Source organism: Lacerta agilis, chromosome 1, assembly GCF_009819535.1.
Source record: "Lacerta agilis isolate rLacAgi1 chromosome 1, rLacAgi1.pri, whole genome shotgun sequence".
Classification (NCBI taxonomy): domain Eukaryota; kingdom Metazoa; phylum Chordata; class Lepidosauria; order Squamata; family Lacertidae; genus Lacerta; species Lacerta agilis.
Window position 1 is genome coordinate 102032808 of NC_046312.1, and position 26258 is coordinate 102059065.

The window sequence follows — 26258 nt, forward strand, 5'->3', positions numbered from 1 at the left end:
GTTATGGGTCCCCCTATGGTGTGAACCTGAGGCTCCAGTACTTTGGCCACCTCATGAGAAGAGAAGACTCCCTGGAAAAGACCCTGATGTTGGGAAAGATGGAGGGCACAAGGAGAAGGGGACGACAAAGGATGAGATGGTTGGACAGTATTCTCGAAGCTACTAACATGAGTTTGGCCAAACTGCGGGAGGCAGTGAATGATTGGCGTGCTCTGGTCCATGGGGTCACGAAGAGTCGGACACGACTGAACGACTGAACAACAACAAATGGTGTGAACCGCATCTGGTGAATCCCTCTTGGTCACTGGCAGGGTGCTGAATGGCCCTTCAGCCCCTGAATTGGGCATCTGGACAGGAAGTGCCATCTTCCACAATCCTTTAAGGGGTTTCCCCTATGGTATGGGGGGGCATCCCTGCCCATCCCCGCTAGGGAGGCAAAACCTGCAGACACAGCCAATTGGTCTGTAGGCAAACAGTGACCTACACTAACCCATAAGAAGGCCAGAAACTTTGGTTGTCTCATTCCCTTTGGACAACTATACCACCACAACAAAGTAGGAAGGGTGGGAGGGGAAGGCACACGAAGATTGGAATGCCAAATCCACTGCTCACTCCACCTTTATGCTCTCAGAACAGACCAGGATAGGTGAAGTCTTCACTTAAGTCTGCTGTGAAGCCCCACCCCTCAGGAGCCCGGCTCAAATGCCAACTGGCCCCTGAGGTTTTGTGTGTTCTTCCTGGCCCCTGGCATGGCTGTGAGAGTTGGAAAACCACCCCACCTACCACGCCGAGGCCAGGAACACCATCAGCACATCACTGCAGTGTGCTACAGCTGCTACTCCCAGCAAAACAGTGGTAACAGGAGTTCTGTCCCATCCCATTCCAGCTACAAAATCATGTTGGAAAGATGGCCGTACCCCACCACAGAGGTTGGTACTATGAATTCTACAGGATAATTGTGCACTACTTGTTAAAGGGCAAATAACTTTCATCTCTGTAGCTTACATGGAAAATAATAAGGGCATAATTATTTCATATTTTTGCAGTGTAATTTATATCATGTTTTCCTGTTGTTATAGGCACACAATATATCTGTCTTTGTGACTTGAGACAGCTGAATGTGGCGTGTGATCCATAGATTGGTCCCTCTATGTGTGTTCTGTTTGTGATGAAGGGAAGGGAGTTGGCGTTGTATGGGTGAATTCACCACTGACAAGTTATCCATCCGCTACATGAATTTGAGTACGTTGCTATTGAAAATCTTCACTAGGATTTACAGAAAAATAAAAATTCTCCTTGTGAATTCATACATAGTGATATTCTGGGCCCACAATTTGCAGTACAGTGCTATGCATATCTACTGAGATAAGTTCTGTTGTATTCAGTGGGACATAATAACTGCTAATTGAGTATAGGATTGCAGCCTTAGCCTATATTCATGGAATGGCAGAGAACAAGAGGGTCCCTTTAGATATCATCAGAGCTTCTTCCTTTTTTAAGTCAGAACTCACCGGTACTCAGTTCCGGCATCTCTCAGGTGGACACCATTTCCATTATAAGAGAACAAAAGAGTTCTGACACGCCTTTTTCTAGAAAAACAGCACTGGGTATTATATAATACATTGTCTACAGCAGGCATGACCAACAGGTAGATCATGATCTACCGGTAGATCACTGGACGTCTGTGGTAGATCACTGGCTCCCCCTCTCAAAGAAGCTCAACAACTTTGGCTCCCCTATAAAAAGCTAAATATCTTCGACCCGGGCCCCTAAAAAGGGGGTAGATCACTGCCAGTTTTTAACTCTGTGAGTAGATTGCAGTCTCTTGGGAGTGGCCACCCCGGTCTACAGCATCTTAGCCATGCTTTCCTTATCCAGATTCTTCAATAAGTACTGTTGTGATTTCCACCCTTTTAAAAAAATTAACTACCGGGTATGTCATTTGCGATGTTTTGCTACATATTTTGTCTGCCATGCCGGTACCTTCATTAGATGCCTATGGCTGAAACATGTCCATAGTGCAATTGGATGATATTCAAGGATTCTTAACTGTGAAACATAAAATTAAGGTAGAACCATTCAGTTTTGTAACATAACAAGACAAGTAGGTATAACTTTAAGCCCCAATACACTGTGTTTGGGTGAAGTATGTGGTCTGAGCCCTTTTAGGATGGGTGGAGAGCCCAACTAGTGTTAAAATTTCAAAAATACTGGAGTTTGTAAACATTTACAAGATGTGTTTTTTTTTTAAAATTAAAAAATACTTGAAGATACAATAGGTTTTCTATGTTCTAAATATATTCTGTGTGGGTTTAATGATTCCAAATTATATACTGTAGTCTGTCACTTTCCCCTTTGCATTGTATAGTCTGTGACAGAGTGAGCTGCTGGCAGGACCTGAAAATCTGAAGCCTAGCTGTGCTTTCACTTGACCAGGGGAATCTAAGTAACAAATTGGCTTGAAAGGAAATTCTCCCCCACCCCCACTGCTTGCACAGTTGCCAGGTTTTTGCTTTTATTTCTTGTTTCTTGTTTGTTTTTTTTAAAAAAATAAGGACAGTGACTTGTACCAGCAAAACAAAAAGTACATTGCTCAGCTCCTGGAGTGGAAAACAACTTAATAATCAAATGAAAGGGGAAGGGAAGATGGCAGATTCATTTTGCCAGTAATAAAATACATCTTGTAGAAATATCTGTGAAATGTGCATTTTTTTTAGGGATTGGTGTGGCATTGAGAAGAAACAGAAGAATAAAAGCATGGTTCTGATCTAAAAAGCTGAGAACCTAGAACAGGAGGTCTTCCAGGTCATTATGAGTCTTAATCAAGACAGCTGTAGGAAATGGTATACTGAGGATCATGTTTTACATTCCAGCCCCCCAAATATTCCTGTAAAAAAGAAAAAAGAAAGAAAATGGTGGTGGACAAAATGTTCTTAATCTGGTTTGTGTCATTTCACAAGTGTTGACCATCAAGCCCATCCCATCCTGTTTTTGTGCAGACTTTTAAAGGGGTGGGTGGGAAATCCTTTGAAAATCTGCACACGCCTTTTGTTCTCTAAACCAGCATTTACCTGACCATGTGAGGCTGCTGGTTTCATATTAGGGGAAATTATGGATCCAGGCCCTACCACAGCATCAGAAGTTAATCTTGAAAGTATATTGAGGGGGGGAAGAGACAAAGGAAACATAGATGGAAGCCTGGCAGCTTGGTTTCATCTTTCTGGGTTGGGAACTTCAGGGTATGGTTGAGGTTTTTTATTGCAGGCATGAAGTGTGGTTTGAGGGATGTCCTTAGGGGGGAAATGCTGAAATTTATTTTATTTCAAGAAAACAGCTTTTAATCATATTTCAAGGGCAGTACTGCAGCAGACTTTGGAAACCCTATTAAGACATCGCATTGGCTAGCCCTGCAATGCAACTGTCCTTACCATAGTTGGACTTCTGTGGAGCACCCAAAGGGAGAGTCACTCATAATCACTGGGGAGCAATATACAAGTTCCAAATGTGTCTCTAAATTGCCTGTTTCACTGCCAACAATCTGTAAAAATTGCTCAAGCAAAAACTGCTTTTCAGCACAAAGCATTGTGCAAGGTTTGCACTCATAGAATTTTCAAATAATTCTTTCTTATTTAGTTGCATCTAACCCCACTGAACTTTTTGGTGGGAGCATATGTTAAGTCTACCAGCCTACTGGAATTAAACTGTTAATTAAATCGGTAGCAAATTAAACTATTGGCAAGCAGCAGTCACATTAATGTCTGGATATAGTGAGCAGATCTGAAGATCTCTGAACAAATTGGGCTGAAGCCTTGGAGTCAATTTTTTTGTTTTTTAAAATCTTTTTATTTTTGATACAAGCATCAACCACAAAAAACACAAACAATAAAAACCATAACAACAATAATAACACAGTTTGACAATTCAAATTTAAATACACTGATATACCTATGACTACACTTTTTTTTTTACAACACTGTTTCCCCATCTCTCTCGCCTCCCTCTACCTCCCACCTCTGTCCGCCTTATCACTTAAATATTCATTCCAGATTTCTTCATATTTATCCATTCTTAATTTGGAGTCATTTGTTTCAGTACACGGATCAACATATTCTCTCTTTGAAATAAAAAGCGCTCTGCAGATTCATACCCACGTCCATTTTGACTTCGTCGTCTCAATTTGCTACAGTGAGGCAGTGGGATATCTAAGGTTAAAACTGATCTCTAAAATACTCCTATGTCTCAACTGATTACTTGGGAGGAGAGTTTCATGCTTCCCAAAAAAATAAATCTGTACCAATTAAAGCTGGGGGGGTTTGTTTTGTTTTTGTTTTGCAATCTGTATCAATTAGTCATTTCCCCCTCACATTTGCAATTTATTCTGCAATTTATTTGTTTTGGTTTGTTTGTTTTATATATTCTAGTTTTTGTTAGTCATGGGGGAAAGTTGCACACTTTTTCAAGCTTCTTTTCTTAGTCATAAGGGCTAAGCCCTTTTTTCCTTCTAAAAAATGAAAGCGAAGATATTCTGTAACCTGGATTCTGTGCCAATTGCCACATTCTGTGCTTTTTACACTTCCCTTTTAGAATTACTGGTGTATGCTGAGCCTTCTTAGTAGTAGGACTATTCTCATCAAACAGCTATAGGACAAGTCTGCTGGATCAGGCCAATGGCCCATCTAGTCCCATGGGAAACCTGCAAACTGGACTTAATAATGACAGCACTCTGCCCACCTGCAGTTTCCAGCAATTGGTATTGAGAAGCATAATGTGTCTAACAACAGAGGGAGAACATAGCCATCATGGCTAGTACCCATTGACAGCCCTATCCTTCATGAATTTGTCTAATACTTTTTAAAAGTTGGTGGCCATTACTGCCTCCCGTGGGAACGAGTTCCATATTTTAACAATGTGCTGCATGAAGAACTTTTATCTGTCCAAAATCCTCCAACATTCAGCTTCATTGGAAGACCATGAGTTTTCTTTAAAGAGAGAGGAGCGGGTGGCGCTGTGGTCTAAACCACTGAGCCTCTTGGGCTTGCCAGTCAGAAGGTCGGCGGTTCAAATTCCTGCAGTGGGGTGAGCGCCTGTTGCTTCTACCAACCTAGCAGTTTGAAAGCACACCAGTGCAAGTAGATAATTGGGTACTGCTGCGGCGGGGAAGGTAAATGGCATTTCCGTGCGCTCTGGTTTCTGTCACGGTGTTCTGTTGTGCCGGAAGCAGTTTAGTCAATGCTGACCCAGAAAGCAACCCCATAGTCGCCTTTGACTTAACCATCCAGGGATCCTTTACTTTTTTACCTCTTTAAAGAGAGGGGTTGGTGGTTGTTGATAGTTACATTTTTATATCTTAAAAATAACACGCAAGTGCACACACCCAGAACAATGCTGTGTCATTTTTCAAGTTTTGCTATGCTCTTAACTTGGCTACTTGCCCTTGAACTGTGAAAGTTGTTTTGATATTGTCATGGATGATCTCAACGTGTGTGTGTGTGTGTGTGTGTGTGTGTGTGTGTATATATATATACACATACATACATACACACACACGTGCATAATGGCTTTAGAACTAATTAAACTCTGCAATCAGTTTCTATAGCAACCTTTCCACTAATACAAATAATCTTTAAATGCTCGACTCTGTTCTTACTTAACAAAAATGTAACCATGTTCAGTTGGAATGCCAAGGACTTTAATAGATGCTTTAGAACTGTTCTTTAGAACAGATGCTTGGCCAAGTTCAGCCTTTTAATAGAAGTTTAAGTGATAGTCTGGTAGGATGGTGTGGGAGCAGTTGGAACCAGATTTTTTAAATGCTGATCTCTAGTCCCTTTATGACAAAAAAACAACACTTTAACATACAGCCAGATTTCATTAATCAGGGTCAGAGTGAGAGATGCAATATTTAAAGCACTGGTGGAGGAACGGGAGTGTGGAGGGAGCGGACCACTCCCGGCACCACTATTCTGGTAGGGTGCCATTGCAGGGGGGGGGCCCGGACACGCGCCACGCATCCCCTGCGCTCCGGATGCCCCCACAGGCAGTGCACCACGCCCCCAGAACGCGCACGATGCCCCTGCAGGTGGCGCCCCATGCCCTCACAGGCGGTGTGCCACACCCCCGGGATGTGGACTATGCCCCTGCGGGTGGCGTGCCATGCCCCTGCCTGCTCTCCACCCCCAGTAGCGGAGCATGCAGCTTTGCCACTGATTTAAAGCACCACACAATTTGAGAGAGCAGAAATAGAAATCTATTAAAACGTATGCCTAGATCACCTAAAAAGATGGATGCAGGTTCTTTAGGCCCTTCACAACAGTCTTGCAAGACAAGTGGATTCCTTATCCTTGGGGCTTTCCCTTTAACTATTGTGAAATGGAAAATGCATTGCTAGCATGGAGAAGCAGCCAGAAATTGTGGTGCTACTTAAGCCATGCAAGGATCCCTCTGTGGTGAGAGCCAGTGTGGTGTAGTGGTTAAGAGCGGTAGACTCCTAATCTGGGGAACCGGGTTCGCATCTCTGCTCCTCCACATGCAGCTGCTGGGTGACCTTGGGCTAGTCACACTTTAAAGTCTCTCAGCCCCACTCACCTCACAGAGTGTTTGTTGTGGGGGAGGAAGGGAAAGGAGAATGTTAGCCGCTTTGAGACTCCTTCGGGTAGTGATAAAGCGGGATATCAAATCCAAACTCCTCCTCTTCTCTCAATCGTATCACCCAATTGCAACAATTAAGCAAGACACTAACTTATCAGTGCCTTGCCTTAGTGATTAAATCTGTCTATATTCCAATACATTTAGAGGGTGTGTGTTTGTGAAAGATAGAAGAGAAATACCTCTTGTAACATTGCACCCGCTAGCTAGCAAGCTCTGTCCAGCTTGCTGTGTGGTGTATTAGGCCGTGGAACAAGCCATTGCTTCTGTCTCCACAGATTTTCTTTCTAAGCTCCATAGGGCAGTTTAGCAGTACTGTGATCACAGACGCATTTCCCATGAGCCAAGAGCTGATGTATATGACTTGTATTTGATATGGTGACCTTTCATTTTCTGGTAAAAATGGATGTTGTGATATATATCCCTCACACTTTAACTCCGGTACAGAAGGCAATTATTGGTTTGTGTGAGACAAAATCAAATCAGCATGAAATGTCAGTTGTCTGAAGGCTAGATGACATGTTACAGAAGGCAATGGGGAAACATGTGCAAATCTTCTGTGTCTGCTTCTGCAATAATATGAAACTCATTGTTTTGACCTACAGTGAGATTTGTGAGCTGCAGTCTCACAGGTCTGAGATGTGTGAATGACTCCTGCAAGTGATAGCATTTCCCAATAGAAGTGGGTAGATCACTTTATTTTGGTGTTTCTCAATTCATTCATCCAACCATTCTGTCCCATTCCATTATTATTATTATTATTATTATTATCATTATTATTATTATCATTATTATTAAAAACACTCAAAGAGTTTCATTTGAATAATATTTAAATATGTATTTTTGAAAGTGCTTTCTCACAAGATGCACATCTCTAAATGCTTGCTTCCGAAAATACAAATTTCTCACCATATCTTATGTAAGGATAACTGCACATAATTCCATGAGATGAGATCAGTGCATATCAGAGTTTGCAGAGAATGAGTTCCTCGAGGCTCTCCCTACTTCTTGTATTCAGGTTTCTGTGCAACCTGTGACTGAGATCAGATTGGGTCACCATATCTGGGGAGTTCAACAGTTTAATAACAGTCGTGTCAAAAATTTGCTGTCATATCCCCCCCCCCAAGTTATGACCTGAGTTGTCCTAAACTCTGCTAAAATCAGTGGGACATTTCCCAAGTAAATCAATTTGGTAAAGGCACCTGCAGTTTTACATAGCTGAAATTCAGGGATGGCATGCTGCTTGAGTTTCAACTTCTCACCCTGTATTCCTGGTACAGTAAATAATTAGCAGCCGAAAATTTAATTTGGTGTTTGAAAACAAGCTGATCAACTTTGATTTCCTGTTTGCATTTCAGATCTGGCAGTGTGGAGGCTCACTGGAGATTGTAACATGTTCACATGTTGGTCACATCTTTCGAAAAGCTACGCCTTATACATTTCCTGGCGGTACCGGCCATGTAATTAACAAGAACAATAGACGGCTTGCAGAGGTATGGATGGATGAATTTAAAGATTTCTTCTATATAATATCCCCAGGTAAGGAAGTATTTCATGATAATTTTGTCCCTAGCATGGCATAGCAGAAATGTCACGTGTGTGTGTGTGTGTGTGTGTGTGTGTGTGTGTATCTGTGTGTCTGTGTGTGTAGTTTAATGGATAACTCTGTGTTGTGGGCTAATTCAGTCTTAGCACATCAGGAGGAAGTACATTCTTTAAGTATAAAACCAGAACCATTTCAGGATTGCTTTGTAAAACAGTGGCTTCAGCAAGCTTCCAAATTGCCAAGGTGTCTTTGGCTTTTTCTGTGTTTATACAAAACTATGTAGAATATAAAAAAGCTCCACTGGTCTTGCATAGCTCTTTTGCATATTAGTTCTGGAGTACACAGCTCCCTCGGCCATTAACGCAAGATGAGCACCGCAACCCCAGAGTCGGACATGACTGGACCTAATGGTCAGGGGTCCCTTTACCTTTACATTTACACATGTAAAGTAGGAAATATTAATTTTTTAAAAAAAATTAAATGCTATTTTTCTACAGCTGAATCCAATCTTTTCCCTTTTCCCTTTCCAATACAAAGGCATTATTTTAGTAGGGTAGACAGCTTTATTTAAAAACAATTATTGTGGAAATAACTTAAAAAAATAAAATAAACAAATCCCATTGGCGCCACTTTTGAATCCAATGTTGACATATGATATCAGGGAAGCTGAGGATACTGTAAATTATGAAGGATGCCATCCTTTGCCCTCATCCCTGGGAGTAAACCCCTTTAAACCCAGTGGATCTTACCTCTGAGTAGAATGTCTAGGGTTGTTGTCAGGGAACAGTCAGTGCCCAGCGGGGCGGTGCAGGGGCTGTCAAGGGATGGAGAGCCACAGCACTGCGGGGATAGCAGGGGGATTTCCAGCAGGAGCGACAGGAAGGAAAGCAGCCCAGCGGAGAGAGGGCTAGGGGATGCTTCAGAGACCCAACACCCCCTCAGCGGATCCAGCCAAGAGGGAGCAACGACAGTTCCGTCGCCCCAATTACGCAGGGGTGTGAAACGTAAGGAGGGAAGGAGGAGACTAGGGGTGCCCAAGTTCTTATGTTGGGGGCTCTCCAGAAAAGCGCCACTTGTTCCGGGATCTGAAAGTGACTAAGCTGGTCATGGACTTTTGTGCTCTGCACTGTACATATCTGCACAATAAAACCTGTAAATATACAGGACCTGAGTCGAGCCTCTTTACTCGTAAGGAATCACAGCATAACCCTTACAGATGTGCTGTAAGTGAACACTTTTACATAGAGTGCTGAAAAACGTATTGAAAGCTAGAGATATGCAAAGTATGTTCAAACATACCTGGGAATAGTTTTGGTTCAATATTAACTTAACATGCAAATGTAGAGCAGTCCCAAAGCTGGATAAAGCCTGGCTGAGTTGGGGACAATGTAAACGCTGCTCTGCTTTCTGAAAGGGATATCTAGCAGGGGGGTGGCATTCATATTGTCAATACCCCTCCCTCAGTACACCTATGGAAAGCTCCATGGTTACAGATGTTCCATCAGCAGTGTTATCCTAGTGATGCGTGTGGTGTGTAGGGTGATGCAGAGGATCCTGAGCTCCCTAATTCACTCAACACCCTCCCCCTCAGAAGGACCCAAAAGTATGCCAGTTCGAAGGTTGGTATAGTAAGTTCACTTCCATAGGAGTCAATGGGAATATAAATCTCTTTTTTAATGGTGGAAGGGAGGGAAAAGCCACTCCTACCATCCTGCCTGTGGCATAGCTGTCAACTTTTCCCTTTTTTTAAGGGAAATTCCCTTATTCCGAATAGGATTCCTTGCAAGAAAAAGGGAAAGTTGACAGCTATGGCCTATGGCCATCTGGAAGGACACTGAATGTGACAGTTGTTCTGCCACGGAATTGCTCCTCCACCACAGAATTCTTCCTAAATGTAATTTTCGCTTTGATATTCAGCTTTTCATAAGTTTATATTACATTAAACTGGTAGTTTTTAAAAAAAATAAATCTAGAATTTCCTTTGCATATTCTTGATGCAGTTTAAGATTCTTGGAAAAATTGTTCTTTTTGCTTCAAGATACCTAATGTAGCAGATAACATGAAGTAAGGCTGAAACCATTCTTTAGTAAGTTTTCAACATTTTGAATGGAAAGTGTGTGGTTCTTTCTTTGATCAAAGACAAGAATTGAAAACTTCAAATTGTAGCTTTGATCAGGAATAAAATAACTGTATTTATCTGAAGTGCCGGTTCTCTGGTAATCGTTGCTTTCTTCCCTATATTTCAAAAGGACACTTGATTGGAGGAAGCTAGGTTTTTTGGCGGGGTTGTAAGATGTTATCAGCTTCATGAGCCAAGGCCTTTAAAGGAGAGAAAGGAGAGAGAGATGCAGCTTTGTTACGTTTGTCTGTAGTTATTCGTGAAGATATGCTACAGATTAACATAATAAGGCCACAAGCTTCTCCCATGTAGTTAAAAACCTGTCACATACCTTTCTTCACAAAAGGAAGCTTAAAATGTCAAATGCAAAAACATCCAGTTCTATGTGTCTGTTTTATTTTACTGTGAATGGCATATACAGTGGTACCTCTGGTTAAGTACTTAATTCGTTCCGGAGGTCCGTTCTTAACCTGAAACTGTTCTTAATCTGAAGCAACACTTTAGCTAATGGGGCCTCCCGCTGCCAGAGCACGATTTCTGTTCTTATCCTGAAGCAAAGTTCTTAACCTGAAGCGTTACTTCTGGGTTAGCGGAGTTTGTAACCTGAAGCGTATGTAACCCAAAGTACCACTGTATACCTTTCATTTTTGTACTGAAAAAAATAAAATAATAATCCCTAAAGATAAGGATAGGCAATGTGGTACCATCCAGATAATGTAGATTCCAGCTCCATCAGTTCCACCCAGCATAGCCAATGGGATTATGGGAGTAATAATAATAATTATAATAATAATAAACTATACATTCTATACTGCCCTTCATCTATAGGAGCCAACTCCTGAGACCAAGGTCCCTTCACATACACACACACACACACACCACCCCTAAAATATTTGAGGGGCAGCCCCCCCCCCAGTATTTTATTCAAGTTCCTTCATCTACCCTGCCTTCATCTAAGGAACACAGGGTGGTTTACAAGATAAAAATACATACCAGAGTAACAAACAAAAACAATACCCCCTGCAGTTTTAAAGGCCGTAGATTGTTTAATTAGCTGAAGCCCTGGGAGAAGAGGAATGTTTTTGCATGGTGCCTAAAGACAAGTAATGGAAGGTTATGTAATGAATAAAGATAGGTAACAAATGAACTTTATTAGTTGCCTTTCTTTATGTACACATGCTAGGGCTAGCATCATACAGGGTGAGGCAACCATCAGTAGGTGTTGAATCATCAGTTACTTGGATTCATGTTTTTAATCAGAGTGCAGAGGGCGCTTCCAGTTGGATTTTCTGCTACAGGTGTCAAAACGCATGGAGTCCTTGGAAGTACTGTTCAAAAATTGAATCATAATTCTTTCTCTGCCTTGTCTATAATTAGCTACCCGCTTTACCTGTGTTTGCCTCCTGTCTTTGTCTTCAATAAATGTAGGCATCATTCTGTTATTCAGGCTGTTATCACAAAAATTTCCCATTTAATATTAATTTGGTGCTTGGAAAGTAGGATGAGCTTACAACTCCGCATGTTGTATAATGCAAAGTTTAATTGTAATTGCTTTTGTGATGGTTTTCTATTTTGATTAAGTTTTTAATTATGTGTGGTTTAGAACAGTGTCAGGTTTCTAAAGCAGGGGGTAAAGGTCAGTTTCAATAATTACTTCAGAAACAAAGCAAATGCTTTAGGCTAACAAAGCAGATATTGAATTTTATTTTTTTATAAAACAAAAAGCTTTCAGGATTATTAAGAGACAATGATTAATTATAAAGCTATGTTCCTTTGTAAGTGTTTACCATGAGCAAATTAAAGGAAATGTCACTCACTTTTCAACTTCCTCCTTGCGCCACCATTTTACAACACAATCCCATACATGTTTATTTAGAAGTACAACTCACTGAGTTCAGCTCGGCGTACTCCCAAATAGAGTAGGAAGTAATTTCCATTGGAAGCCTGGGATAGCTCAGTACGTAAAGCACGAGACTCTTAATTTCACGGCCGAGGGTTTGAGCCCTATGTTGGGCAAAAGATTCCTGCACTGAAGTGCACCAACCTCAGCTAGGCACTTTAAAGAGCGTTGGTTTCCAAAATATTCCAGGGCAGGGAATGTGGGTCTATTTCCCCCCCCCCCCAGTTTTAATGTCACTGTATCTGCTGGTGGCTTTGGTGGTAGCAGCAGTAACAACTCTGACCATTGTCATTCATCTTCCCTAGTTCACAGGAATGACACGAGTTAGAATGCTGGGGGAGAGGGAGGGAGGGAGGGATACATTTGCCATAATTGACAGATTTCTCCACTCAACGCTAGAGGATAGTATAATTCTCAAGGCACTCTGGGAATGAAATATGGCAGCAGCTGGAGTCACTTTTAAATGATAAATGTGGCTCCACCCCACAAAAAAAATATGGGGGGACAAAATCACCATTTGAAATGGTCACTGAAATTCCCCTACCAAATTCACCAACTGCAAGTAAGCATATGTTGCCATTTATATGCCTCAATAAGATTCTCAAAATCCCTCCAAAGTGAATTTTGTTTATAGCAATATTCAGTGGTGACTCGAATAAGAGGAAGCAAAAATAATTTGGGGAGAAAATGAGTCACTGCTGATTATTTTTGTCACACATCCTCAGAATTCATGCACAAAGCCAACCCGGGGGGGGGGGGTGTATACCATGCATATTTTATGTTTGAGTGGGTATTTTATTTCAGATAATTTTTTTAAAAATGTTATTATGGACTACCAGGCTTTTGAAATAAGCAGGCAAACAACTGAATAAATAATTGATGGCACTGCCAATTTTCTCTTTGAATGGTAGGTAGAAAATGAATGAAAGACAACTTTTCTGTTAGAAAACATACTGAATACAAGCTATTTGGAATGTTTTCGTGGAACTTTTCCCCAGAAATACTTTCCATTTTGTGTCACGGAACTTTCTGAGTAAGAGGAAACAGAAGTATTGTTCAAATGCCTTTTTGAACAGATTTATACAGACTCTAGGTAATATAATACCATCCAAATGAAGCAAACTGTGGTTAGTGTTAACTTCCATACCATGCCTCCAGCGCCATCGTTTGCTCAGTTTAGGCATCATGACAAACTATGGTTAGAACAAACGTGACCAAGGGGAGGAGACTGTGCTCACAGCAGGAGAGGAGATTACCATGGCTCATTCCTATTCTCAAAACTATGGTTAGAAGACTGGAAATATGATACCTGGATTTCGTTTTGGTTTTTTCTCTGTCTTTAGTCTACTTTTATTTTAACTTTTTGATCCTTGGATTTCTGGGCATCAATTCCTATGTGAGCACTTGAAAAGTTAAATATATTTGGAAAAACTTGCACATAGTTTTATTAATTTATAGTTGTTGTTTTTGTGGCTACTATGATATGCTAATAACTTTTGTACTTTTGAAGCCGCTGTAAACTTGTTGGGGAAGCAGCATATTAATAAATCACATTTAACATTTAAACGTTACATTTTCTCTGGCTTTCTGTGAGACGCTTCCAGAAGCAGGGGTTGTATGGGAAGGCAGAAATCTTTTCTTTAGTTTGTTTACTACTGCTTGCTCATTCTTTCAAAACCTTTCCAAGGCAAGCAACACTATTATATAGGATGGTGAAAAGAGGAAAGGAATTGAAGCTATTACTCAAGGGGGAAATGGTGCTTAGAATAATTGTACCCTTCTGCCTATATCTGTTCTATTTTCTGCTGGAGAATGTGTGTAGGCATATCTTTCCCTTCATTACTTGCATGTAACACAATGTACTCCTCTGGGAAGCTTTATGCCTATCTCAGGGCAATGCCTGCTCGCATAGCTTGTATCTATATATTTTATTTAAAAGTTCTCATGAAAAGCTTTCCAAAGATCACATGATTTTTGAAACCATCATCTTTGCTAGGAATATTCTGTATGTAGTTATGGCTTCATTGCATAAAAACCTGAGGCAAGCATCTGTAGAGTAGCCAATCTGTTTTTCTTTTTTTGGAAATTGCATTTGTATACCATGATAAAGTATATATATCCAGCAGCCGACCTGAGGCATCTGTATTGCAATCACCTGGAACTCAATACACTTGCTCCCAAAAGTTGTGCTTGCAAGTTCAAGTTGAGGCATATGTCCCTTTAGGGCATAATCAAGGTTTTATTGCAGCTCAGGGAGAGAATTTCTAACACTGAGAATAGATGGTTAGTTGGACACATTACCTAGAAATATGAGTATTCTGCATTTCTAGACCTTCTAAACAATAACAAGGAAAAATATCATGCACTGAAATGTTTCACTATATTGGAAAGTGGACTTGATTACCTTAGAGAAAACCTTTTAAAGAACCATGATTCTGGGAAGGAAGCTGCTGAGGGCTGTTTTTACATTGCTTAGTTTGTGCGAGAACAAAGCAGTAACCTTGCATAGCATGATAGTCTATATTTAACAGTGTCTCTGAAATGTGTGCTAACTCTTGGTTAGTGTGATTAAGCTGGCCAGAGGAAGGATATTTTGATTAGCTGAATAGCAAAGATCCATTTTAACTGAAATTTATCCTGCTGCAATGTGTATTGAGGACAAAAATTGAAATTACTGAGGTTCATTTTTAAAAGTGGTTATGAAGACGTGTTTGAATGGAAATGACCTTTTGGTTTGCTGATATTATATTGATTGAAAGAGTAATAGCGGATGGCTTATTCTTGATTGCTTGCAAGGGATTTCTAGCTTTATACTGCTGGAAACCTACCTATTTCTTGAAATTTCATATAGTGTCAAGGCTTGTACAATCTAAAGACATTTTGCAGCATTTAGACGTTTTAACGAAGCACATCTACACTGGCTTCATCAAATACTCCTGAATTTCACAGTAGTTACGTTGGTTTAGGAGTCACTGGTATAGGCAACAAAAGGAGTGGTAGGCTTGCACACAAGGATTTTGAATTTGCTGCTGGTGTCAGTAAAAAGGTAAAGGGACCACTGACCGTTAGATCCAATCGCAAACGACTCTGGGGTTGTGGCGCTCATCTTGCTTTACTGGCCAAGGGAGCCGGCGTACAGCTTCCGGGTCATGTGGCCAGCATGACTAAGCTGCTTCTGGTGAACCAGAGCAGTGCACGGAAACACGGTTTACCTTCCCGCTGCAGTGGTACCTATTTATCTACCTGCACTTTGACATGCTTTCGAACTGCTAGGTTGGCAGGAGCAGGGACCAAGCAATGGGAGCTCACCCCGTTGTGGGGATTCAAACCACTGGCCAGTAATCCCTGTTGGGGGGATTCGAACCGCTGGTGCCAGTAATTACCCCAATACCAACACATGGAAAACCAATTTCTTTTTGCTTCAGACTCGTTGCATAGTCCTTTACCTAGTAGTAGCAAAACCCTGTGTGCTTCGGATCACTGAATGTGACCCATGCGGTGAAATAGAGGTGCAACAGGAGAACAGGGGCAGTTATGCTTTAAATGGAAGGAAATCTGTTTTACCGCAAAGTTGGCAGGGGGGACGACTATATGCAGCCATGAGACTCACTAGCTGACATTGGACTAGTCACTGCATCTCAGCCTAACCTAGCTCACAGGATTGTTGTGGGGATTAAATAAGGAGAGTGAGAACCATGTACTCCACCTTGAGCTTCATTGAGAAGAAGGTGGGATAGATATGCAACAAATAAATAAAATCATTTATAAGAACACTAACAGAACAATTGGAAGTTCTGTTCTAACCTCGTAGTGAGCAGTTTGGGAAAAAAACAAAGTTGGAAAACCCAGTGTAAAAGACCAATTCATACAATACTTGCTGACACAAACATCTTCAGGTACATGCTCACTTAGAAAGAGATGTCATGGATCTTTCATGTATGTAAATTGTATAAATTCCTGTGGTTGCAGTGGCTTTTCGAAAAGTGTTCTTGTGATAATGGGACTTGCTACTATGCAATAACTGGAAACTAGCATTTAGTGGTTCACGTATCATTTACACATGTGAAATATGTGTCGTCTATCATGAGGTAGAGTCTTTTATTGATTCATTTACGAGAACATATTAAATGAGGTTTGCTTCCTTCCAAAAAAAAACAACAACCCCAAAACATTAAAATTGTATTTGTCTTAAATTATGGCGTAAGTTAGCGGTACGTCACTTACATTATGATGTAACACAGTTTTTGCGTAGTTTGCAGAGGTTTGCAAACTGCAAGTAACGACAACAAGAAGAAAGAGCCATTCTAGAGAGAAAGAGGATTTGGTCTCAAGGGTCTCAATACTTTAAAAGCTGCAGAGGAGGTAAATAAAGATGAATTTAAGGCAGAGGAGGTAGCTGGGCGAGAGAAGTGATGCTGCAAGGGAGCACCGGTGGGGTTTATAGTTTGATATCCATGCAGCTAGAACTGGAGATTGATTCTGGAACAGGTTTTATTTAACAGCATTCAGCTTGCTGGGGGGGGGGAATAGAAGGGAGGAAGCTGAAACACTGCAGTCTTCTGAAGTCTAAAAGTCTATTATTCGCCTTTGCAGAACGGATTGGAGATAAGAGATAAGAACACATTCATACAAATAAAAGCTACCATTTTCTTTTCAGGGGGGAAAGGGGGGGTTAGATTATTTTCTCTTTGAAACTGCTTTCTTCTCAGAAAGTAACATTTCATTCCAAGTTTTTTTGGGTGGGGGGGGGACAGAAAACAGAGTTGTGAGAGTGGCAGGGGGACATATTGTATTTTGTGCTGGTGCGGAAGGGAGGGTCTTCTGCTGTCACTGAGAGCCTTCAGTTTGTTCCTGTGAGATGCTCCTGTTGCCAGGCTGGCTTGTTGATTTGGGACAATTAGTCATAAAAGAGAGACTGATTTCAGAGTAAACAAGTTTGGGATCAGACTGTATATCCTCGATTGTTTTCACAAATGGTGTTTAAAGTGCTTTGTAATGCAAATGTGAATGCGATGGTTACGTTTAATGCCTATTCAAATTGCTCTCCTACGCTTTCTGTTTCACATTAACAACAGACATATATTTCAGTAAATAGGGTAAGAGAATCTCAGCTTATCCATTATTTCAGTTAATTTTGAGGAATGGTACTGCAGCTGATTTTCAACTCCCTTCTGCAACTGTGTTTCTCAAAACGTATGAAAGAACTGTGTGTTGATTTGACCCTTCATAAACTTCATATGCTGTGTAAACCACAAAATGACACATACACATAGCCTTGTAGTAGTTGCCTGAGATACAGAAAAGGCCCAGTTTGGGTTCAGTCTATGCCCAGCACCCATACAACATTTGCACTTAACAGAACCCTGTTTTTTGTTGTTGCTCCCCCATACTTATTTTATTTATTTATTGCTCTTATATACCAACATTTGCCTCCTTACAGCTCAATGTGGCTTACATGGTCCTCCCTGTCCTCATTTAATCCCACAACAACACTGTGAGGGAGGTTAGGCTGTGAGTGAGTGAGGCTGGGTCTCCTGGGTCCTAGTCCAACACTCTAACCACTACAAGGGATGGGAGTTCTGTGTGCACTTCCCACATCTCAAACTCCCATTTGCTCAAACTCCCATTAGCCAGAACCAGCACAGACAGTGGTCAAGGATGATGGATGGTCAAGGATGAAGTCCTACAACACCTGGAGGGCCACAGGTTTCCCATGCCCGCCTTAAGCAGTCGGGGCCCAGGTTATTGGAAGGACTGCAAGAACCTATCTCAGAAAGGCTGCTCTCTGGCTTCCCATCAGGATCTATTAGACTGAGAGGCACCATAGAAAAGAGCTTTTCAACCTTTCATTCCATTTTTGTGGAGGCTGGTATTTTAGCTGCATTTTTAAATGAGTTTAGCATTGACTGGCTCTAATTGTATTTTAAATACTGTATACCAGTAGTTCCCTGTTGTCTTAATTTTGTAAGCTGCGTTGGAAGGATTTTTACCCTCAAAAGAGTTACAAGTAAATAGGAAGAGCCTGTGTTCTGTAATGGTTGTACACACAATCGAATCCTCACTCAGCCATGAAATGCACCAGATTGCTGTCTCTGGCCTAACCTATCTCACATGAGTGTTGTGTTAAAGGTATTCTACCTAAGTATCAAAATCCAGTGAAATGTTTGCTTTTCTTCTCCCCCACCATTTTGCTTTATCCTGTTTTACTTTTTGTTTTATATTCAAATACCGCATTGGATGTCTCTCTCTCGTGTGTGTGTGTGTTTTGCATGCTCCATTGCTATGAACTGGATTATTTTTTTCACAGCACGATTTACTTCCTCCTTCTTGCATTCTCCCCCTCTGGCTACTAAATGTAAATTTTGTCTTTACTAACCTGAAATGTTCCCCAAGCCAGGGATTTGCAGTAAGTTTGAATATTGTGCTTGGGAATGAGGGGAGTTTAAAACAGGTTTTCTTCAAGCATTTGCTTTCGAATCATGTCTCAAACGTGCTTGTCCTTTAGGCTTCATGAAAATTATCTCTCAAAGGCCACTCATGTCACCTACTATAAGCTGCACTGAATACTTCCTTCTGTTTCTTTCATGAACAACTTATATATTGCTAACTGCATTTGCCTTGGAATTTCCCCCGCATGTTTTTAATTCCTTTCACCTTATGAAGCAGTGAAATCAGTGGGGTGCATTTGAATGCTTTTGAAGTTTTTATTTTTCTCTTGTAGCCTTACTCCCGAGAGTAAGCTGCCTTTGAAGTAAATTGTGAAAGTGAGATCAGAACCTACTTTCTGCATTAATATATTTGTATCCACACATAACTTAAAAGTACTTATGATAATCAGGACTTCTTGTAATAGTGAATGAACTGAACAGCGCAAGGAAGGCCAGTCCAAATTTAGCTTTGGTTAGTTCCTGAAGCCATGGCATGACAGTGTGACCAGGCACAGTGACACAGAGTCAGGATAGTACTGAACACTTAAGAAAGGAATAAGCTGGCCAAGAATCAGTACTTAATCTAGGTGTGATGAACACTTTGTACTTGCCCTATATTGGCTTTCCTATTCTGTTTCCTACTCTGCGAAAAAAGGTTATTGAACAAAGGCTTTGATCACGCTTTACTGTAATAGAGTTTCAGAGGGAATGAAAAGTGGAAATAGAAATCCACTTTTACTTCTTAGTCAACACCCTGCTCAGTATATCATTGAGCCACTTGTTGATGTAATACTGTGCATTCGACCCCATACTGTAACCCAGGTTTGTCCTATGGTTGACAGCACACGGTTTGCCTAGGAGAGCTAAACCACAATCCTAGATTCAGTTGACATGCTGAGCCAAACTATGGCTTTGTGCAGCAGCAGGATGACTGAGGAGGAGCAAAGCAGCCACCATCTCCTCTCTGGAAGCTTACTTGCTCACACATTCATACTGAGCCATGACATGCAGATCTGCCCGTTCTCACCCTTTTTTGTCTGTCTCACAAGAATGGAGAGCCAGTATCTGAGTTCCTAATTGCACTAATGTATGAGACCCATATGCTGGCTACATAGTTATTGTAGGAGAAAAGTTTTTTAAAAGTTGGATCTCACAGGTAGAATGGTAAAAGTATAGTCTTGGGTATGCATGTTCTTACACCCAACCATTATACAAGCAAATGGTGGCGGACCAGAAAGCAGAAGAGCTACAGCATTTACTGTGAGAAAAGACACGGATATGGATCCAGATTTTACCCTTGTATGAGCAGAAGACACTTTTGCTCACACAAAGTGGTGTTCTGAATTCCCTTTCCACAAGTGCAGTGGGCCTTTCCCTTTCTCCTACTGCTTCTTTCGCTCCCTGAAAGCCACTCCTGAGCAAGTCAGAAATACCTTTTCAGAGGTCTGTAGTAGAAAGGAATAGAGAAACACCTGTTGCACAAGTAAAACTTGTGGAGTTTTTGAATCCGAACCATTGTTTAACTAGTATCTTTTGATATTTTCTTCTTGTTGTTTTTTTCACTCAGTGATGCGGCCTCCCCCACCCCATTTTTTCTTCTCAGATAACAAAATGATTTATAGGTCCACTGCAGGGGAAAGGAAGAATGGGGCATATGTTTGTGTGCCTATGTAAGCGAGAATTTTGCACAAACAAATCTTAGAAACTGATTTCTTGAACTTAATTCTGGAAGAGCTGAGCTGTAGCCCTTTCTCCCTGTTAAAAGCAAAGCTATTAACATCTTCTGATATAGATGGGTAGACTTTTCAATTTGTGGGTAGGATCACACTGAGAATGTAGTTAATTGGAGATTAGCAGGTCACAGGATGAAAATACGCAGCATGAAGCAGAAACAGAATGTCGTTCTTACAAACTGCAGGGTGTTTGAATTAAAAGCCTTTATTTTATGCCGTGTGTGTGTGTTTTTTGTTTTGTTTTTTTACACTCCAGGATACCATGTCACGATACCTTGAGATCATACAAAAACCTGCAATCATTTTAATGTGTTTGATCCCTGCTGTTCAATTTTAATACTGATATCTATGTGAATGGTTTTGCTCCTCCCAAGAAGAGTGGCAGGGTTAAAGAAGTGTGCATATCTGAAGAAGTGTGCATGCACACGAAGTGTGCGTATCTGAAGAAGTGTGCATGCACACGAAAGCTCATACCAAGAACAAACTCAGTTGGTCTCTAAGGTGCTACTGGAAAGAATTTCCTATTTTGTTTCGACTATGGCAGACCAACACGGCTACCCACCTGTAACTAGGGTTAAAGATAATTATGTCACAATCACATATAACAAATATGTCTGGTATTCAGACCAAGGAGTTTCAACCACCTACCCATAGCACTTCCATCTTATCAGGATTCAGCCTTAGTTTTTTGCCCCCATCCCGGCACTGCCTCCAGACACCTGTCCATCACCTTCCCAACCTCTCCTGATTTTAATGGAGTGGAGAGAGAGCTGCCATGTCTTCAGCGTACTGATGACACTGCACCAGATGGTTTATATCGGGTGCACAACCTGCGGTCTTCCAGGTGTTGTTGGACAACACCTCCCATCATCCCTGATCACTGGCTATGCTGGCTGGGGCTAATGGGAGTTGTAGTCCAGAAACAACTGGAGGGCTGCAGGTTGTGCACCCCTGGTTTATATAGACGTTAAATAGTACAGGAGGCAGAATGGGCAGCCTAGAAGGCATGGGATTCATTCAAATCTGTTGCACAGCCCTAATTGTGGACAGCAATTGTGCTGCAGGTAGGAATGGGGGAGAAATTAGATTCCGTTTGCATGTAAAGGTGTGCTTACTAAATCAGCACTTTCCAAAACAATACAAGAACCGAAACAAAATCCATCTTTTGAAATTTGCACTTCCTCGAATTTTGCAATCCAGCTCTCTACCCAAGTAATGTGTACAAAAGTACATATGTGGGTTAACTTGCACATATTAATGAAATTAACATACAAAAATGTCTTATATCACTTTGCAAAAATGTGCATATTAGAATAAATTTACACTAAAATGCTGGTAATTTTTTCTGGGTTTTTTTTTTAAGGAATGCAAACTGATGTGGAAATGTGGATAACTGAAGTTAAGACTGAAAAGAAACGAGAGAAACTGAAACCGACAGATTTACCCATCCTTGTTACAGGCCTAGCTTTGTGCTAAAAAAAAAAAATGGCACTTTGTCACATATGCTTGGATTAACTGCAGAAAATGACACACAGTATTTTACATTATGAGGAAAAGCTCAGACTGTCAAAAATTGAGAGGGATGCTATTGTCCTGTTTCTACTTCTTTCTAAAGGCTTTTATAATTTACAAATCAAAATGATTATATATGGTGTTGGAAGTGACAAATGTAGAGGTTGTGGTAATGGGTTTCTTGGGGAGAGGCTTACAAAATGTATCATTACATGTGAATTGTGAGGTTCTAGGAGGTTACCCAGAGTTAATGTTTCCTTTGGAAATGCACAGCACAGACGGTGGTGTCTTTATGATATATGGTCTATTTACACATGTATACAACCCGAGTCTACGACGGAATAGTTCAAAGCATTAACACTCCGAAAGGTTCACACTTCTCCCATAGCTGTAGCCTGGGATCTGAAAAGACCTCAACCATGGCTCTGACCCTCCTTCCAGCTTGCCGCTTACAGGCCGAAACCCTTTCCACAAGAATACGCCACAGCAAATTTAAATCCTAAAAACTCCAAACTCTTTTTTGTCCCTGCCCACTTGGGCTCCACCCATTTGTGTCTGGCACAGAGTCCCCACTTTCTTAATGGCTCATTGCCTTGCTTTTGTTAGATTAATGACTCATACTTCACAGCCATTATCAGGCTAGCCTGGCTATTCCAGCAATTGAATCCCTACTGGATCTGGAAATTCAGGGGTTTTAATTAAATTATAACCCTTTACTGGTTCCAGGAATTTAGGGGAGTCTTTACTCACATAAACAAGGGGGAACACAATACATCAGTCAACACATGATAATTAACCATATGCCTCAGATGTGTACTTACCCTGTACGAGAAACCAGGCTTTTAGCATTACAGCTCCTGTTCACTGAGATCAATTATTCACCACAATCGGGCATCTGCTGTCATGATATTTAGGCACCTACTGAAGACCTTGTTGTTGTTGTTGTTGTTGTTAAAGAAGGCTTTCCCTGAGGTGCAGCACAATCATTTAGGAAAGATCAATTTTATATTTGATTAGATGGTTTTTGTTGTTTTTAGAGTTTGCATGGATGGGTTTATTTTATTGTTTTAGCATTTGCAGAATTGATTTTATTGCTCTCAGAGCTTGTCTTTCAGCATTTTATCCTGTTTTTACTGTGTACACCATTTTGATGGTTTTATGCCATGAAGCGGTCTATATATTAGAAGAAGAAGAAGATCATAAAGTTAGGCAGCAGGAATGACTTCTATGCTGCATGTGAAAGCAGCAGTTTTGTAAATGTGGTGCCCACCCTGTGGAACACCTTCCCATCAGATGTCAGTTACATGACCTCCCATAGACAGATATATTTTATCCCTAAGGAAAAAAGTAGTAGGAAAAGAAACAGAAGTAAAAAACAGCACCAGTTTGAAACAGCACCATTGGTATGGATAAACTTTTGTCTGTGTGAATATATTAACTTCCTCCTTCCCTAAATAAAGACCCAGGACACAGCGAGAAAGCCCTGTGGCAATGCATAGAGGGATAAGTCCTTGTTTCTGTTTCCTAACAACAGAACAAGTTGGTAACTGGGGATAGAGCAACAGCAACTGCACAAATCGCTCCAAGTCAGCCATAGTAATCTATGACTTCTGAGAAGCAAGCAAGCTTTCAGCATTAACTGAGCTGATGGATTCCTAGTTGTTCACTCTTAATCCCTAGACCTGTGTTAATTAACCTACTTTACACTTTCCTATCATATATTTTCTTATCCAACCTATGCGTTCTAATAAATCAACCCACCTGAGTGGGTCATCAGATTCTATAAAGAGGTTTTGCATAGTAATTCTTCTTTCCAGGGCCACTTTTTGCTTGACATTTTGTGGCAGAGATGGGAGACTACAGACTCGGTGACAAAATGTGGCCCTCCATATGTCTTGGTCTGACCCTCAGGACTCTTCCCAGGCCACACCCACTTCCTAGTCACAACCCTCATTGGTCCTCCTTTGGACCCACCTTGAATGGTTTTGCCTGGCTGGAACGTGTCTGTGAACTCTGCCTCTTGCTTGTCTGGATGGAGGGTAGAGAGGGATGTCTTAGTGTGTGGAGAAGCAAGCTGGTCCTGTAATTGCAGCATTAGCATTCTTAACCCTGCCTGTGTCTGCTTCTGACTCCAACCACCACTGGCTTGTAGCTTTCAGAAGGCTGCCTACAAGGAAATGTGACCTTTGAACTGACAAAGGTCCTGCACCCTCTCCCATAAGATATTAAGGAGGAGTGGACATGGTACTAAATACCCAGGTTTAGGGACTCTAGAACCTGAATATAGAGCTGCAGAATAAGTTCTGAGCCAAACTGTAACTAGGTACTGTTCAGACTTCAAAATGTATTTGGTCATAAGAATCTGAGGACATGAAGAAGAGTTTGGATTTGATATCCCGCTTTTCACTACCTGAAGGAGTCTCAAAGCAGCTAACATTCTCATTTCCCTTCCTCCCCCACAACAAACACTCTGTGAGGTGAGTGGGGCTGAGAGACTTCAAAGAAGTGTGACTAGCCCAAGGTCACCCAGCAGCTGCATGTGGAGGAGCGGAGATGCAAACCCGGTTCACCAGATTACGAGTCTACCACTCTTTACCACTACACCACACTGGAATGATTGAATTAACATTCTACAGCAAAGCCATCACTCATCTTATTAATGCCTGAACCTTTCTACCTTCACCTCTGTTTATTTCCAGACCATGTCAGTTTCTGATTGTTCCTTAATAATATTAATTCTGTCCCATTCCATCATAAATCTTGAATTAATCCCCCCCCCCGTGAAGATTTATATTTGAACATATTTTCCCACAATATATGCCATTTATCCTGAAATAAGTTCCATTCCAGAATCCCACAAACATTGGCAGAGTGTGTGTTAGCCTGCTGTACCCCTGTTGGCCACCTCATAAGAAGACAAGACTCCCTGGAAAAGACCCTGATGTTGGGAAAGATTGAGGGCACAAGGAGCAGGGGACGGACAGTGTTCTCGAAGCTACCAACATGAGTCTGACCAAACTGCGGGAGGCAGTGGAAGACAGGAGTGCTTGGCGTGCTCTGGTCCATGGGGTCACGTAGAGTCAGACATGACTAAACGACTAAACAACAACCCATGCTCCCCCCCCCTTTTCATGATGTCTTTAGGATGTTTTGGGGATACTTCCTTGTTTGGTGCTGTGTGCATGTGTGCGACCATGCATCATTCAGACACACCTAAATCAGGATTTGCTTGTTTGTTGTTGTTGAGCTTTCACTGAGGTGTTGTTTTGCTGGCATAGGCGAAGGCAAACAGCAGCAGCATTGGAGAGCTCAGAGCTGACAGCATAAAGTCTTCAGAGTAGCTTTGGATGTTATGATTAAGCAGCCATGTTGGATAAGCAACTGACCTGTGTGCATATGTTTTTTGTGCAGTGTGTCTGCTCTATGCTCAGATGGATGAACCCCATCTGTTTGGATGCCCACACATTTCCATACTGAAGTTAGGCTACTTCTCTTTTTGCACAATATACAGGAAGCATGAAAAGCAGGTGCATGGTTCAGGTGGGCATCCACTGTTACCTATTGATTGCACTGTCTGACACTATCCAAAGCAGCGTTATTAATAGCATTTACAAGGCTAAATATTTGAATCTAAAATCTGTAAATGTTTGTGTATATTATGACAATATATTTTTCTTTCAAAGAGCAATATTGAAATTTAGACAAAATCATCTGCACAACATAGCATACTGAATTCACTGAACCCCCATTCACATGAGTAAGATGTGGACGTTTTTGTGTGTGAGTCTCTCTCTCTCTCTCTCTCTGGGTTTTGCATTCCTTGCTGGGAACAGATTTATTCTATTTGAAATGCATCGAAAGATTTATATAGCGTTGAGTCTTGGCTTTTTGTGGGAAAACAGTTCCACCTGCTGGATGCTGTATGTAAAAGTCAGCATTTCATCAAACGTATTTAAACTACCAGTTAATTTCTCATTTTAACGAGCGCCGAGTAGGAAAAAACCTATTTAGTCTTAGCTTTGCTGCTGCTGCTGCTGTTATTTAAAAAAACAAAACAGAAACCTATACTTTCAGTTTGCTTTTTGGTCTCCCCTCAAAATTCATCTGTGCCTTGTGATCATTTAACTCAGGCTTTCCAAGTAGTGACACTAGAAATCTGAAACACTGTTCCTATTGAATCCAGAAAGGCAACTGTCATCTGCTGAAAACAGTCCCACCCACCATTTTTTTATTTTTTATTGTAAAAAAGCAAGTGTTTCCCAACCCCCCCCCCTGTGAACCACTTAGAAATTGCAGCAGGTCTCGACTGACCGCATAATGATATTTCTGCCTGCTGTAGCAATTGTAATGTGCTGTGATAGACGCCGTGTGGTTT

General features: G+C 41.2%; 1 protein-coding gene across 2 annotated transcripts in view; it reads left to right on the top strand.

Moving 5' to 3' along the window:
• The window catches only part of GALNT13 (polypeptide N-acetylgalactosaminyltransferase 13), a 143734-nt gene that overhangs the window by 87983 nt on the left and 29493 nt on the right, over positions 1 to 26258 (top strand). For both annotated transcript variants that reach the window (XM_033165124.1, XM_033165134.1), the window contains exon 8: positions 8004 to 8184. In XM_033165124.1, the coding sequence (XP_033021015.1) occupies positions 8004 to 8184 (181 nt within the window). The remainder of the gene's footprint in view (positions 1 to 8003; positions 8185 to 26258) is intronic.